Below are 14004 nucleotides of genomic sequence, written 5' to 3' on the forward strand. Positions count from 1 at the left end.
AAATGAGCACTGTTCTACATAAGGATTATTTATCGACTGAAATTAAATCGGATGAACAAGCGGAAAACATTGAAAGATGATTTAATAAAAAGTTGTCAAACAAACATGTATACCAAATATTATTATCGGATTATCTATTGTTTATAAAACAAAAAATTGTGTTTGCCTTGAGCTTGGTCAATTAGCGGTCAAAATCACGGAAAAATGAATAATAAAAAAAAAAAACTGTTTGCGATGGGGTCAACCAGCGGACAAATTCATGAAAAAAAAATGAAAACCTGTAGTTGTTTAAATAAGTTTAGAGTTCAACGACACGGTAGCGATCATTCATTGAATATTGGATTTCGTGCTATGTTTTGCAGTCGGAGTTATCCGTATAAAGTTTAACTGAAAAGCGGTTAGCGTGTATAAAACTGTCAGATTTTATACTGATTTGACAGATCGCACAAATTTCGCAGTTATGAGTGCGCAGTTCTATTTTTTGCGATTTTGCGACTCCTTTTTTTTAACTTCTCATATACGATTTGTTACATTTTAACGACAACAAAATTGAATTCGACCAGCATTTAAAGTATCAAAGACGCATTTATCGCATCAAAAATCTTCGTCATGCCAAATTAGTTAATTCTCAGGCTATGGAAAAATGTGTTTTCAATAATGTAGATTGTTTTTTGTTTTGTCTGGGATTTTAACGCTCGTAATTAATTCAATCTCAATGAATACTAAGAATAATACACAGAGAACAGACGTAAAAGCTAGCCCACGAAACTTGTGTAAAAATCCCAACACCCTTTTGAATTAATTTTTGTTTTTTGGCTACGATTACGCCTTTTAGAAAACTGGGCACTTTAAAGTTGATTTGTAACTCTTGAATGGCGCAATAGGTGGCATTGTTTGCAGTCAGTTTCTAACGTATTTTTTTGGTTTTGGTTTTGAAATTTTACACACTTTTTTTACGGTTTTTTGTTCGAGCTTGTACGTCTGTTCTCTGTGGAATAATAATATTTCATTCCGATGACTTCATGTTTTGTCCTCTCTTGCAAAATAATGATTTGAAGATTGATTCAAGAATTTACTTCTTAACTTTTCAATGAAATTAGTGAGTAAGAGTGAATTTTTTAACTGTGTTTACTGCTCCGGCTAGCCTACCGCACGGAAGGCTACCGTCGCGCGATTAGAAATTTTCCCAGTAACCGCAATACGACTACACAACGGCGGTGTACGGTTTGCGAATGGTCAGAACATGCTGCGTCTACAACGATGCTTGAAAGGACAAGCCCTGGAGGTGGTGAGAAGCAACTTAGTACTTCCGGCCACAATACCTCATGTCATCGAAACGTTGCGATTGCGGTACGGGAGGCCAGACCTGTTGATCAACAACCTACTGCAGAAGGTGCGTGCGATTCCGGTGCAACGGGTGGACAAGTTGGAAGGGTTGATAGAATACGGAACGGCTGTACAAGCACCAGTATGACCAGCTATGCAATCCTCAACTGATTCAAGAGTTGATTGCTAAATTTCCGGATGATCAAAAGTTTTTGTGGGCTACCTATCGTCGTAAACTACCGGTGGTTAATTTGAGAACCTTTGGAGATTATATGGCAGAAATAGTTCGGGATGCAGCGAGTGTAGTTCCTTTCAAATCTGAACAGTATAAGGCAGCCAATCGTGAGAAAGCTAAATTCAGAGGGTTTGTGAACTCTCACTTTTCATCACCCGAAAAGCATGACCCAGGGTAGCAGAAGGACTCCGAAGCGGTAGTGAAGTGTGTTTGCTGCGAGAAGAGTGGTCACAGTGTTTACCAGTGTTATAAGTTTAAAGCATTTACTGTGTCAGAACGTTGGACTTTTGCTCGAGAATCGCGTCTTTGCTTTTTGTGTTTGTGTAACCATGGAAGGCGCCCTTGCCGAAGCGGCATCAAGTGCGACATCGAAGGCTGCGACTATCGACATCACCCTATGCTACATTCGTCGCCGGAAAAGGGCATAACCTGGGGCACTGGACAGGAAATGCTTCGCGAATGGAGCACGATTCGCGCATAGTGAGCATTGAGATTTCGGGTTCCGATGAAGGAAAGCGGTACGTCATACCAAACGCTCGGACTGTAAGATGCCTGAACTTACCGAAGCAGAGTTTCCAGGCGGAGGCGGCAGCGTTGAAGTACGATTATCTCCGTAGAGTTCCGTTAGCCAGCTACAATAACGCCGAGCCAAAGATTCTCATCGGAATAGACAACCTTTGTCTGACGGAGCCCTTAAGAATAAAAGAAGGAGATGAATTCGGGCCAATTGCAACAAAGACCCGGCTTGGATGGTGCGTTTTATGGTGGACGTCGTGGAAACAGTAGTACATCCTTTAACTCTTACACTCGCAAGAGTAAACCAAATGAATCCCTCAATACTCTTGTGAAACAGATGTTCATTATTGACGACGTTGAAGCAGCGATATCGAAGCCTCAATCAGAAGAAGATACGCAGGCACTAGCAATTCTGGAGCAGACCACGAAGTATGCTGGTGATCGCTTCGGGACAGGTCCACTGAAGGTACATGACGATGTAGTCCTCCCGGTTAGCTACGGCATGGCCAAGCGGCGCTTGGAATGCCCCGAAAGGAGAATGTCCTGTGAAGAGAATCTGAATGAAAATCCGAAACTGACAACGGCGATGAAGACCATGTATGAGCAGCTCCAGTTGGATGTCTACCCGGGGGAGATCGCTGCTTTCCAAGAAGGCGATAACACTCCGGAAAAAAGTTTGCTCACTCGACGTGTACCATTTCTCAACGAAAAAGTAGAGTTCCGGAATAGTAGCAAAATTTGTAAGCCAGAAATGATTTCTTGCGACACCCAATTTCCAGAGATTCTACCACAGAAACTGTACTCCCGTTCTGGCCTCCGTATCGTGACTCAATATATTATCCGAAGCTGTATGCCATGCATTTTGAGGCGGTGTCCTCATACTCCGCAACTTTCTGTGATCTTGCATTCGGGCGGTTTGTGGAACGCCGCGGTGCATCGGTTAAATTCTTCAGCAGCTTCGGGACGAACTACGTTGGGGCGTCAAGATTACTTCAGCAGCAGATCAACCAAGGGCTCTTTAACACTTTCACGAACGTCGAGTGGAAGTTTAATCATCTGGGGGCACCACACCTAGGGGGCGTGTGGGTGAGACTGGTGAAGTTAATCAAGTTGGCAATTCAAGATGGGTACTCTGAGGACAAACTAGATCACGGGGGGTTCAATAAATTAGTAGTGGAGGCTGAAAGCATAATCAATACAAGGCCTCTGAATTACCTTCCCTTCGAATCATCCGCTTCGAAACTTCAATTTCAAACGATTTATTTTTGGAGTGTTCGAACTATTCCAAACAATTCACGGTTTCAATAAAAAACCAACGAAATCTCCGGAAGACATGGGGTCTCCTACTATAGGAGCTCGATATCCTGTGGGGACGCTCGGCAAAGGAATACCTTCACTCTCTACGACTTCAGGACAACTGGTTCCAAAGGATGGAACCGATCGAAATTAGCAGCTTGGTCTCGATCCTGGACCTAAGGATCCGCAACGGCGCAAGGCCTGTACAACAGTGTTGGACATGGATAGCAGAGAATAGTGCAGTCTCAGAGACCGCTGAGATGCACCCGGGGGAGGATGTCGGCGCGACTAGCAACCCTGCTGTCACCGGTCGAAAGATGACGAATCACCCTGTGCTGCTGACGATGAAAAACAGTTTTTTTTTCACTCGGCTATCGTAGTTCAGAGTTTGCCGGACAAAAGTGCGCGTCAGTTCAATCGCCAAAAGTATAAGTGCCGCTTTTGTTTGCCAAAATTAGCTAGCTCACAAGTTTCTCCATTTTTGGGACACCTTACCGTTATTGGTATCAAGAGAAGATTGTCGTAAGTTTATAATTGTTTAGCTAGAGGTGTTTTTATTAATTGTTGTTGTTGTCTAATGGTTGTTCCACCAGGATTCCTTTTTGACCACTATCGAACGCCGATTAAAACCATTAGGGCCCGGAATAAGTGAAAGCTTTCCTCCTTCTCCTTAGCGGAAAGTAGAAATATCTGATGAAGTATTCTTCAGAAGGCAATTTTCACAAGGTCACACGATAGGCCGAAACTCAATCCGTAAAGCGATTCGTAGGCTTAAAAGTATTTATCGCACTAAAATGTAAGTTTTCTTTTAATTTGTAATTCGAAACCAGCCACTGAAATTAACCTCGCTTTCAGTTTTGAAGCTGTAATAAACTGTAAAATACCGCTATCAGAAGTTAGTGGGTTTGCCTGCGTTTTCGATTCCGGAAGTCTCAACAGTATCGTCAAACAGATTGGTTGTTGTTATTTATCCCCGAGTATTCCCATTGTACCTGAACCTCTAACAGGTTATGGGCCCAGGTGGAAGCCTCTGATCGGTAAAACAGAAAGAGTTTAGTCATTTTGCCGAGAAGCGATGGAGTGGGCAAAAATTTTCAAATTGAGCAATTCGAACTACCAATCATGGTCGTTATAAGCGTTGTTGCGGCGGGAGCAGCTCTGGAAACACGTAGAACCAGGAACTCCCCCCCAACCGATGACCGAAGCGTGGGAGGACGGCGACGAGCAAACGTTGGCCACGATTCAGCTGATGCTGAATGAGAGCCAATATGCGCCGATTTGTGTCATGTTGACGGCGAGGGAAACGTGGATGGAACTCAAGGCGCATCACGAGAAGACCACGCTGCTGGGACAGCGGGTGACCCTTTTTCGGCACATTACGAAGATAGGTGACAACATGGTGTGACAACATAAAGTGTCAATAACGTTAACGAATGTGAGAACCCAACATCAAGACTTGCGCTAGCAACGGGCTAAGTTCAAAATTAGCCGCCGACGAATTAGGAAAAGTCCGAATTCAGCGCTTTCAAGTGCACCAACGTAGCCGAGTCACCTAGCGCGCCATCGATTGCAACGGAACAGCCGCCGAGAGAGGATTTCTTTAGTGCCGTGAAGAACAAGCAGGTCAGATCTACCAGTATTTTGATAACGAATTATTCTACGCCCCAAATGGGAGAACATATTTGATTGAACAATTGCGAACCTAATGTAATCCATAAAATTGGGACTCCGGCTTAACTTTGGAACTGAAAATTAGGGAGTTTTGCTTGGCGCAAAGTGGAGTATTAAAACTAAATATTTACACTCAATTCATAACCCTTTAAAACAATGGAAATTGTTATAAAAATATGCTGATTTTTTTTTAGCTTCGCTGTAGACGAGAACCAAAAACCTTAGACAAATTTTCACTTACCATAGTGACTGCTCCATGAGTCCATATTCCGTTCAACCTGCAATTTCAGATGGCATTTCTCTTTAAGCAAACTAGGACCTTGTTTAACCAGCCAATAGTTTTTCATATCGACAGCACATTTATCCAACTGAGCCGCCATTCCGGGAGGATGCTTATGAGGTTTGATAACATGTCTTGCGGCGAAAATGTTGGTATTCAGTAAATCTACGTACATCACATCTAAAACCTCGGGCACAATCGAATTGCTAGATATGCTTATAACTCCCGCATCATCACTCATTTTAAAGTCGTTCTTCAAAGTGAATTCTCCCAAATCAGCAACAATCACTTGTTCACTGTTGAATGCCATCGGAAGTATCAGAATCGGAGCACCAGCGTTTATCTCTAAGCCCAGCTGAGTAGGTCGTTGATCAAATCGCATCTTCATATCACTGGTTTTGATTTTACGAAGAACAGGCTAGAATGGTAGAAAAAGACATTGAAAATAGGTTATTTGGAAAAAAACTTCAATTGCTTACCGTTTGTAATTGTGAAAACTCCTTGAAAAATAGTTGAATTTCCGAAATAAAACGTTTGGTATGAACAAACCGAACTGATGACATTTCGATCCGCAAAAGAGCATCTTTATGTAGACCACGTGTATTGGATTTGACTTCATCGCGCACATAAACAAAACTTAATGCTTCGTTTCCCGTAGTCATGAATTTTTCTCGATATATAAAGCCGTAGGGTGTTAGGTCACTCAGCGTTATAGACCCAAGGCGACCTTCAACTTGTTTAGCATGATTTCTTTTGCTTATCGTAAATTGAGCGTTGGACACATTTGCTTTGGCAATCTCGTAGTCAGCTTTAGCCAGCACAAGTGAAAGTGAACGTACCGAAATTTCTAATTTAGAATGGCCATGCGGGAGAACCTTTTCTTGATCGCTTTGTTCGGTTGATGTTTTTTGAGAGTTTGAGTTGGCAAAATCTTCCGAGTTGTCTAGCAGCCCAAAGAAATTAAGCAGAAGATACCAACTTTCGACGGATATGATCAGATCCAAACTATTGAAATCGATTGTACTAGATTGCTGAAGTGAGTTAAATTGTGTAGCAAACGAAGGACAAGCTGGATCTACAATAATTGATGTATACAAAACTAAATTAGCTTCTTCTGAGCTAGTGATTGTGGGTTGCCGCTGATGAACCGATGGCGAAGGTGGTGGTGTATCCGGACAAAGGGACTTATTGGCCGTGAGAAAGAAAAATCCAGATTTATCTTGCAAATTATTGGGAAGAGAATTCGGAAGATTTTCATAGTTCGATAGCAGACCGACCAAATTGGGACACGAATGTGATGCAAATGAAGATGTTGGACGTCCAAGTTGCTCATTTTGGGATGAAGATACGACCATATATCGATTTTTGCTCATATCCGGCCGTTGAAGATCTTCCATCATAAGGGATCGTAAAGATATTTTAACATGTGTTTCATAAGTATTGCACTTTTCGAACTCGACGAAAAAATCACGGAAAGATATTTGAATTTGTGGTTCATTACGGGCTTCATTCAGTTGAACTATGAATGCAGGCAACTCAAAGTTGACTTTCACATTGATCGAAGCAGGTGCTTCTTCGAAACTGTTTTGATATAATAGTCCTCTGCGAACTTTATCTGCTATAAAAGTAGATTCTTCCATGATATCAGGATATTTCTCTAGAACAGATGTCTCTGTAGGAGGTCGAACTAAATCTTTTGGTATTTTGAACAGATTATCAATAGTTTCCAGTAATTGCTCATATTGTTGACGTTTCAAAGAGAGTATAAGAGGCTTAACAACGCAACCAAATATTTTAAACCCGTCATTCTCAATGTCGTTGGTATCTCGAGATATTTCAAGCGAAAATATTGTATCATGAATAATGGGGAAAGCATTTTCCCGACATGAATAGAACTCCTCAGCGCGAGGTAATGCAGAGAACCTTAACCCTTTTCTGTTGGATGTATCCAATGAGTATAGGTTGATATTTTTTATGTCAATTTTGTAAATATCGTAGTTATGTGCAGTGCTTTCAATAAATTCCATTGAATCTTCTTTGGCGAACCTTATTCGGCTGAAATCCTTTTCTTGGTAGTGGTCTTCGAAAACACCGTCCACATCACTTAAATTACAGATTTTTTCATCTATACTGTAATCTTCATCAATAACCCCAGGCGCAACATTGATTTTAGTTGAACTATCTGGACTATCCGTTGTAGTCTCGGTGTTACCGATTGTAATTTTTCCTAAATGAGCTACTAAAACCTGCGGACTGCTACTGGATCGAGGAAGGATCAGAACCGGTGTATCCAAAGTTATGTCCACTCTTAACGTATACTCTGAGTTCAGCAACACTTCCTGAGTTTTGGACATCGAAACAGTTCGTTGTCTCCTTGCGATTTTCCGGGGTGAACTGTAAATACTCTCCGGGCGACTACTGGTGAGATCACTCCTGGATTGCACAAATCCGAGGGCCATATCCGTAGCCTTATCTCTAATTGAACGGGCTAAATTTTTCAGATAATGCTTAAATTCAGTAGCACACCAGTTGAGTTCCTGCATAAAACGTGCACAGTGTATGAGCCAAACCGAAGCCATTTTCACACGCACGTCGATCACAGCATTCAAGTCTTTCGAAACACAAAAAGACAATGCCTGACGTTGCTCATGGAGACCATCTAAATTAGGTTTGTTCGAGGCACTACCATACACTTCTTGCGTTAACGATGTCATTAAATCCGGTGCTTGTGATATTGGCGGAGGATCTGTTAGCGGATCTTTACCCACAGAAAGAATTCGCTGGTGATTAATGCCTTCAGGAGTAAGATCCAACACCTGCAATCCACCGAGAGATCCTTCAACCGTGATATTAGAACCCAATGATGCGTGAATCTTTGCCTCAGACATGGTGAAAGTGCCGACTTTTCGTCCAACCAGGTAGTTGTCCCGCATCAAAGCTCTCAATATCAACACGTTTAAACGGTGAAAGTCAAAAGTAATTTCAGTCCGGACGGGAAAATTACTCATATCTGTCTTATCCTGCGCTGTTTCCTGATCTTGAGGAACCAAAGTAATAGTAGAAGCTTGCATGTCGTCTGGTTTTAGGACCGGACCAGTCTGTTCTGGTGGCTTTGGGGGAGCTTTAGGAATGACACGTTTCATAAAGCCAATTAGTTCAACGATAGTTTCTTGATTGGCTGCAAAGTAAATTCAAATTATTTCTATTTAGATGGGTTTGTGAAAAATTAAGATTACCTATAATGTCCAAGTTATTAAACTGAATATTGGCCACCTGCAGATTGTCCCCGACGTTCTCACTGTTGACAAATATGATTTCCACTGTTATGAGAGCGTCTAAATCACCGGATTGTGCAGCGTTCCAAGTGGGAGATATTACTTCTGGTTAAGTATACAGCCGCATATAGATTCGATAAGCGTAAGAATTAAATCATAGAGTGAATGCCATTGGTTAAGCAAAACGAAATAAAATAAAGAGAAAAAAAAAGAATCAAATTTAAATTGAAATTATAAAGTCATGCAATGGTAAAAGAGAAGAAGTAAATGCTAACTTATGAAAGATAAACTAAAACGAGTAAACTTATTGTTTACCTCTTTGTAGATTATTCAGAGCCTTCGAAATTGTTAAGGGACTAGTTGGCCGACGGGAATCGTTCGGATCCGGAGAACCCGGAGAGCAAGGTGAACAAGGTTCGCTTTGCCGTAGGCTACCCGATAAGCTGTCCATACTGTAATAGAGGAAATAAATAAAGTAAGGGAGTGGTATCTTCAGAACTCAAACTTTCAACTTTACAAACATTTAACTAATAAAAGCATGGTTTGAAACTTACCCTACATGCCGATGACTAGCAATTAGTAACTCAAAGTCCGGCCCGAAGGATTGCATCGCATCGGCTAGTAGTAATCCGTGCACTGAGAGGGTTAGTGTGATATCTTCCGGTCGTTTACTGTAGCCCGCTTTAACGCCGGTAACCTGCAGTTCCGCAACACTTCGACCACGAGATTGCACCTCTAGTGACATATGATCGATGGTGAATTGAAAAACAATTATGTTCGCTGATTCTTTTCTGTACATAGAACTGGTATCCGTTGTAAATGAGCTGTCTTCATCATTGCTCAATAAGGGTGATGAATTTTCATTATTTGGTTTCGATTCTGCCGTAGCTAAGCCATCATAATCTTTGATTGGTCCCGTTTTGGTAAGCGTGTTGACAAGTGTTAAGAGTGTTGATATTTTGTATTCGTTGATGTGCGCATTCAGTTTTGGTAGAGTGCCGGAGAGTGTTAAACTAGGATATTGAGGGTCACTAGTATAAACGACCCGGCGCTCCACTTGTAAACATATACTAAACCGATCCAGCACATGTAAGGTGGATGTACCTTTAGTGCTGGCAAAGTTCCACCGCTCTTTCCCGCGACAAACTAATACTTGAAGATCCGTTAGATAGATTTGATACCGATCGTATAACTTTTGATACAATGAGTACTCGTCAAGAGTGTCTGAATTTCCCATGTTCGTCTCCGGTAATTCCGAAAAAGCTGAAGCCAGAGTTGGTGAATGAGTTGTGCTAGCTTCCGAACCAGGTGGAGTAGAACAGGGTGTCATAAATGCATCGTCTTCGTCATTTTCCGTTTTATTTTCTGGGGACGCTTCGTGTGTTTCAGTTTTATTCGTTGAAAGGCCGTTCAATGCTCGACTTCCGTTTGTTAGTTGGAGTCGTCCAAAATCTACAACCACAATAGTACTATTTTGACGATCTGCAAAATTATCAACAAAGATAATTTGGGGAGCAAATATGTCAAACTCAAGTGTCCACGTTTTACGAGTATTGAGGTGACCTTCGAGTATATTCTTCCAGTTTCGCATTAATTCTAGTTTGGTTTTGTTTTTCATGTCTTCCAATTTCCTTCTCGTGTCGTACTGCTGATGGGGTTTGCTGAGAAAATCTATCAACCATTTAACTGCATCTGTATTGTATACAATTTCCAAAGACTGGGATTTCACAATCAATCGATAATCGGTGTCATGAGACAAAGGCTTGCGTTCATATAGAACCTCGAAAATAGGTTCAGCGTTAGTAGTCTGTTGCAATGATAAGCTTCGCGATTTCTTTGGTGCTGGTGCCGATTTGGCAAGAAGCGTGATTTCTTCCTTTCCCTGTGGTTTTACTAAATCAGGAAACTGCGAATTTGGTGTAATATGGTCTTTAATCAGAATGGATCCAAGAGATAAACTAACAAAATGTGAACCACTACGGGGCCGTGTCTCTACATCTATTTTAAGATTTTGGAACTGAAACTTCAATTTGGGCATCATTTCCAGTGCACTACAGAAATCCATCGTGCCTCGCTTGAGATGAAAATTAAACTTCCCAAATACAGCATCTCTTTTCAGCATCGAATTGGTATCCACAGAATCGGCGAAAGCATTCAAGATCTCATCTTCAAAATTACTAACCGAGTCCTGGTCAAAACTTTCCTCTGCAGTTTCCTCAGACCTGGGAACGGAGTCTTCAATCGGCTCGGCTACGAAATTGGCTGGGTTACTGTTTCCATTATTGTACCAACCAAGCCATTGCGGGAAGTAATGAACTAACATACTGCGGCCTTGTGTTATCTGGCTATTTTTATCTATCGTTGGCATTTGCATCATACAAATATCCCTCAACAATTTCAACTCGTCAAAATCTCGCTCTCTTTCAATCCGATCCTTGAATTGTTTGTTTTCACTGGACAGTACCTCGTTTGGATTGGCCACGACACGGCCGTAAACTACAATATAACGCATGTTTTCCCGAGCCACCTCAAAGGGATCCATCTGTGAGTGGCGGAGCAATCCGTGGCAACGTAATGCATATCGCCACCAAGCTTTTGGATTTTCCGCTACTGAACAGTTTGGACGGTTCAATTTAAATCGTCTGTACCGTGCTATGTCGTCTAATCCGCGAACGCATTGCATCATTTGATTGTATTGGATCTAAAATTGTATTGAGAAGACATTTGACAGAAAATTGAATGAAAGTCATTACGAAAACAATAGTTCCGCGGACAACAGAACGCGTAACAAAACTCTATAAAATCCTGATAGATGACAATTGTTACTTCGAAAAGAAGATACTTACATCGCTCAACGTTATCTTTATCTCTTCCCACATAAGGTCACAAACCAACCGAGGACGACTGCGAGTTCGCAAAGGCGTTTCACTTCTGTCCCGCCGAAGTTGTGCTTGCACGCTGATTGGATTGATTATATAAACCTGATCCTCTTCAGCTAATGGATCCCAGTAAATAGAAAAGTTGGTGAGTTCGACCAACTTATAGGTAACCTGTTCTTTACTCCAGTTGGAAGTTTGCCCTGGCACCCAGTTTGAATCACAACTTTGTGCTGATAGAGCGTTGATTTTCACACCGCAAGCAAACTGTTGTTCGGGAATTGTCAAACCATCTTCGTAACGCACGTGGATACCATTTACGCAAAGTTGCAAATTTTCAATTATATTGGTCACGAGCGATGTGCCGTAACTAAGCCACCCGGAATATGAGGATGCGTAATAGCTGCCTTCGGTTACGGGCGTTTCTCTCTGCGCTCTCCATTTCGCCTCCAATCCATCCAGAGAGGCTATCTTGAAATCGAGTTCCGTTTGCTGTTCGATTTCTGGATTCCATTCTTTCAAATCGATTGGTCCACAAACTACATTTACGTCGTCAATATTGAGACACCATGAAGCAGTTCGGAACGCACGAACCGGAACTGTTAGTTTGACTTTCCCTATAGTACCACTAACGATTTGCAGCGGAAGACCCAGATATCGCAGCGCATCTTTTCGTAGGGGCAAATTTTCCAGCTCAACCTGACCTGAAATATATTGTGAATTTATTCAGTACCTATCGAATTATATAATTTATCCTGTGATTCAACCATCTGAATGATGATTAAATTGTTTTTTCTAACACATAAAGTATAAAATATTCTTTAAATGATATGGTAGCCCTTTAGTAATAGGCTAATGCAATAAAAGCATGTTTGAATAATAACAGCCAGGTGGCATATGAACATTAAAGCCTTATAAATTAAACGAATAAATTTGAATAATTAACTTATCAATGAACGTAAAAGCAAAGGAAGTGTTGATATACAAAGTTTTCAGCGCAATAGAAATCAAAATTATTCTATTGTAAACATGTGTTGTCAGAAGTAAAAAAAAACATGAATATTGACTATATATTTATAACACTAAAATTTAGCTTAAAAGGACAGAGATTGTTGAAAACATTTTGGCAGTTTCACACACTCGTTTGCTTTTCACGAGTAGGTAGCTAATATCATATTAGATTTTAACGTCTAGAAGTCGGGCTTGCCGGCCGAGCCAGTTCAAAATAGATAACCCCAAAGGAAAAAAAAAGTTGGGCTTGCCGATGAATGAGCCATAAACATTCCACGATCACTAACGGTGAAGGCCGTTACGTAACCTTCGCTTATGAGCATGTATTTTAGGCCTATCGAAGACTCATAAAGTAAAAATAATCATACCATTTTTAAGCTTTCTAGTGAATAATTTGTGAAATTTTGTTTGCTTTTGTATTGGCATTTGCAATACACAAATTTGATTACTATCGTAAATAGAAAATGAAAGCTATTTAGTCTATCAATTGAGTGGACGAATGATGACGGCATGACGGTATCTTCAGTGTCAGTCACTGCAAGGCTATTTAATTAAAACTTGCTGAACCACAAACGGCACTGATTGTGTCACCACCACCATCTACTCTCTAGGCTAACAATGAGTAATCTTTTTCCATAGACAGAGGAATCAGGCGTCACTCATGTATATAGACTAATGCGTCTCAGTCAAATTTTATTAATGTTGCCTTCTATTATAATAAGCAGATAAATGCTGAAAGACTGAGGTAATTCCTTGTAAAACATAGGATACTTACCGGAAAGAAGAGCGATGGTCAATTGAGCCGTGTTCAAATTTTCTACATATTTTCCAAGGTAATTATTGAGCACCCAGGCTATCAGTTCCCGAAGCATTTTTAACCTGGTGCTGGCATTTGGTTTTTACGTCTCTTCGATGGATTGTCAGACCAGAATTCCCCCCGCAAAACTAACAGAAAAAAGGATAGCTAACAGAAATTCCGTAATGTTCTGCAATCCACAATGATGTTTATGCAATCTTTTCGTTGTGATGAAACTGGGCCCCTTTCAGTAGCGCCTTTTCAAAACTTCACTGCATCCCGATAATTTCTTGCAATACTAGCTAATTTTATCACACCGATTACAATTACATTACTTTCGCGAAGAATTTTAAACCGTAAATTAATAAACTACGCGTTTTCTCATCGATATTCGTTATCTCTCGCGACGAAATAAGTGCTTACACTCGTGACAAAGATCGTTCTGAAAATGCTTGTCGTTCCAAGTGACAGCAGGCGATGCATACTTGCAGCAAACGATATAGATGTTGGCCTCAAGTTGGGTAAACTTGTCAACTGGGAAACAGAATACAATAATTGTTCTAGTGTGAGTGAAATATTTACATTAATCTTTTATAGTGTTAGTTAGACCCGAAATTTGACAGCTCTTCTGATAGGCAGAGGTACCAGGTCAATGAGGTACACTTTTACTAAGGTGGCGCAAAGGAACGCACACTATTGCACGTCGGAGAGAAAAACGAAAA

At 41.0% G+C, this 14004-nt stretch overlaps 2 protein-coding genes across 3 annotated transcripts; one reads left to right on the top strand and one right to left on the bottom strand.

Moving 5' to 3' along the window:
• Window positions 1-45: 45 nt before the first annotated feature.
• On the bottom strand, window positions 46-13755 carry LOC129749806 (intermembrane lipid transfer protein Vps13D). 2 transcript variants are annotated; one of them, XM_055744900.1, is made up of 7 exons: window positions 13262-13755; window positions 11446-12179; window positions 9154-11300; window positions 8915-9051; window positions 8561-8659; window positions 5804-8502; window positions 46-5742 (listed from the first exon to the last, which is right to left on the bottom strand). In XM_055744900.1, the coding sequence occupies exons 1-7, from the start codon at window positions 13356-13358 to the stop codon at window positions 5278-5280; spliced, it is 6378 nt and encodes a 2125-aa protein (XP_055600875.1). In that variant the 5' UTR covers window positions 13359-13755; the 3' UTR covers window positions 46-5277. The 2 variants fall into 2 exon arrangements, with proteins under 2 accessions (XP_055600875.1, XP_055600874.1); XM_055744899.1 differs by having other exon boundaries at window positions 47-5742; window positions 8561-8704.
• Window positions 1008-6316, top strand: LOC129749809 (uncharacterized). Its single transcript, XM_055744904.1, has 2 exons — window positions 1008-4169; window positions 4229-6316. Exon 1 carries the CDS (start codon window positions 2274-2276, stop codon window positions 3150-3152), a length of 879 nt encoding a protein of 292 aa, XP_055600879.1. The 5' UTR covers window positions 1008-2273; the 3' UTR covers window positions 3153-4169; window positions 4229-6316.
• Window positions 13756-14004: the final 249 nt, after the last annotated feature.

The sequence above is a fragment of the Uranotaenia lowii genome, chromosome 2 (assembly GCF_029784155.1).
Source record: "Uranotaenia lowii strain MFRU-FL chromosome 2, ASM2978415v1, whole genome shotgun sequence".
Classification (NCBI taxonomy): domain Eukaryota; kingdom Metazoa; phylum Arthropoda; class Insecta; order Diptera; family Culicidae; genus Uranotaenia; species Uranotaenia lowii.

Bases quoted from the DNA above. Each gene is read 5' to 3' on its own strand.
- LOC129749806 (XM_055744899.1), bottom strand. From the start codon at position 13,358: ATGCTTCGGGAACTGATAGCCTGGGTGCTCAATAATTACCTTGGAAAA. The intron at 12,180-13,261 runs GTAAGTATCCTA...AATATATTTCAG, and splicing joins GACCATCGCTCTTCTTTCCG to GTCAGGTTGAGCTGGAAAAT. The intron at 8,705-8,914 runs GTAAACAATAAG...ATACTTAACCAG, and splicing joins TCTGAATAATCTACAAAGAG to AAGTAATATCTCCCACTTGG.
- LOC129749809 (XM_055744904.1), top strand. From the start codon at position 2,274: ATGAATTCGGGCCAATTGCAACAAAGACCCGGCTTGGATGGTGCGTTT.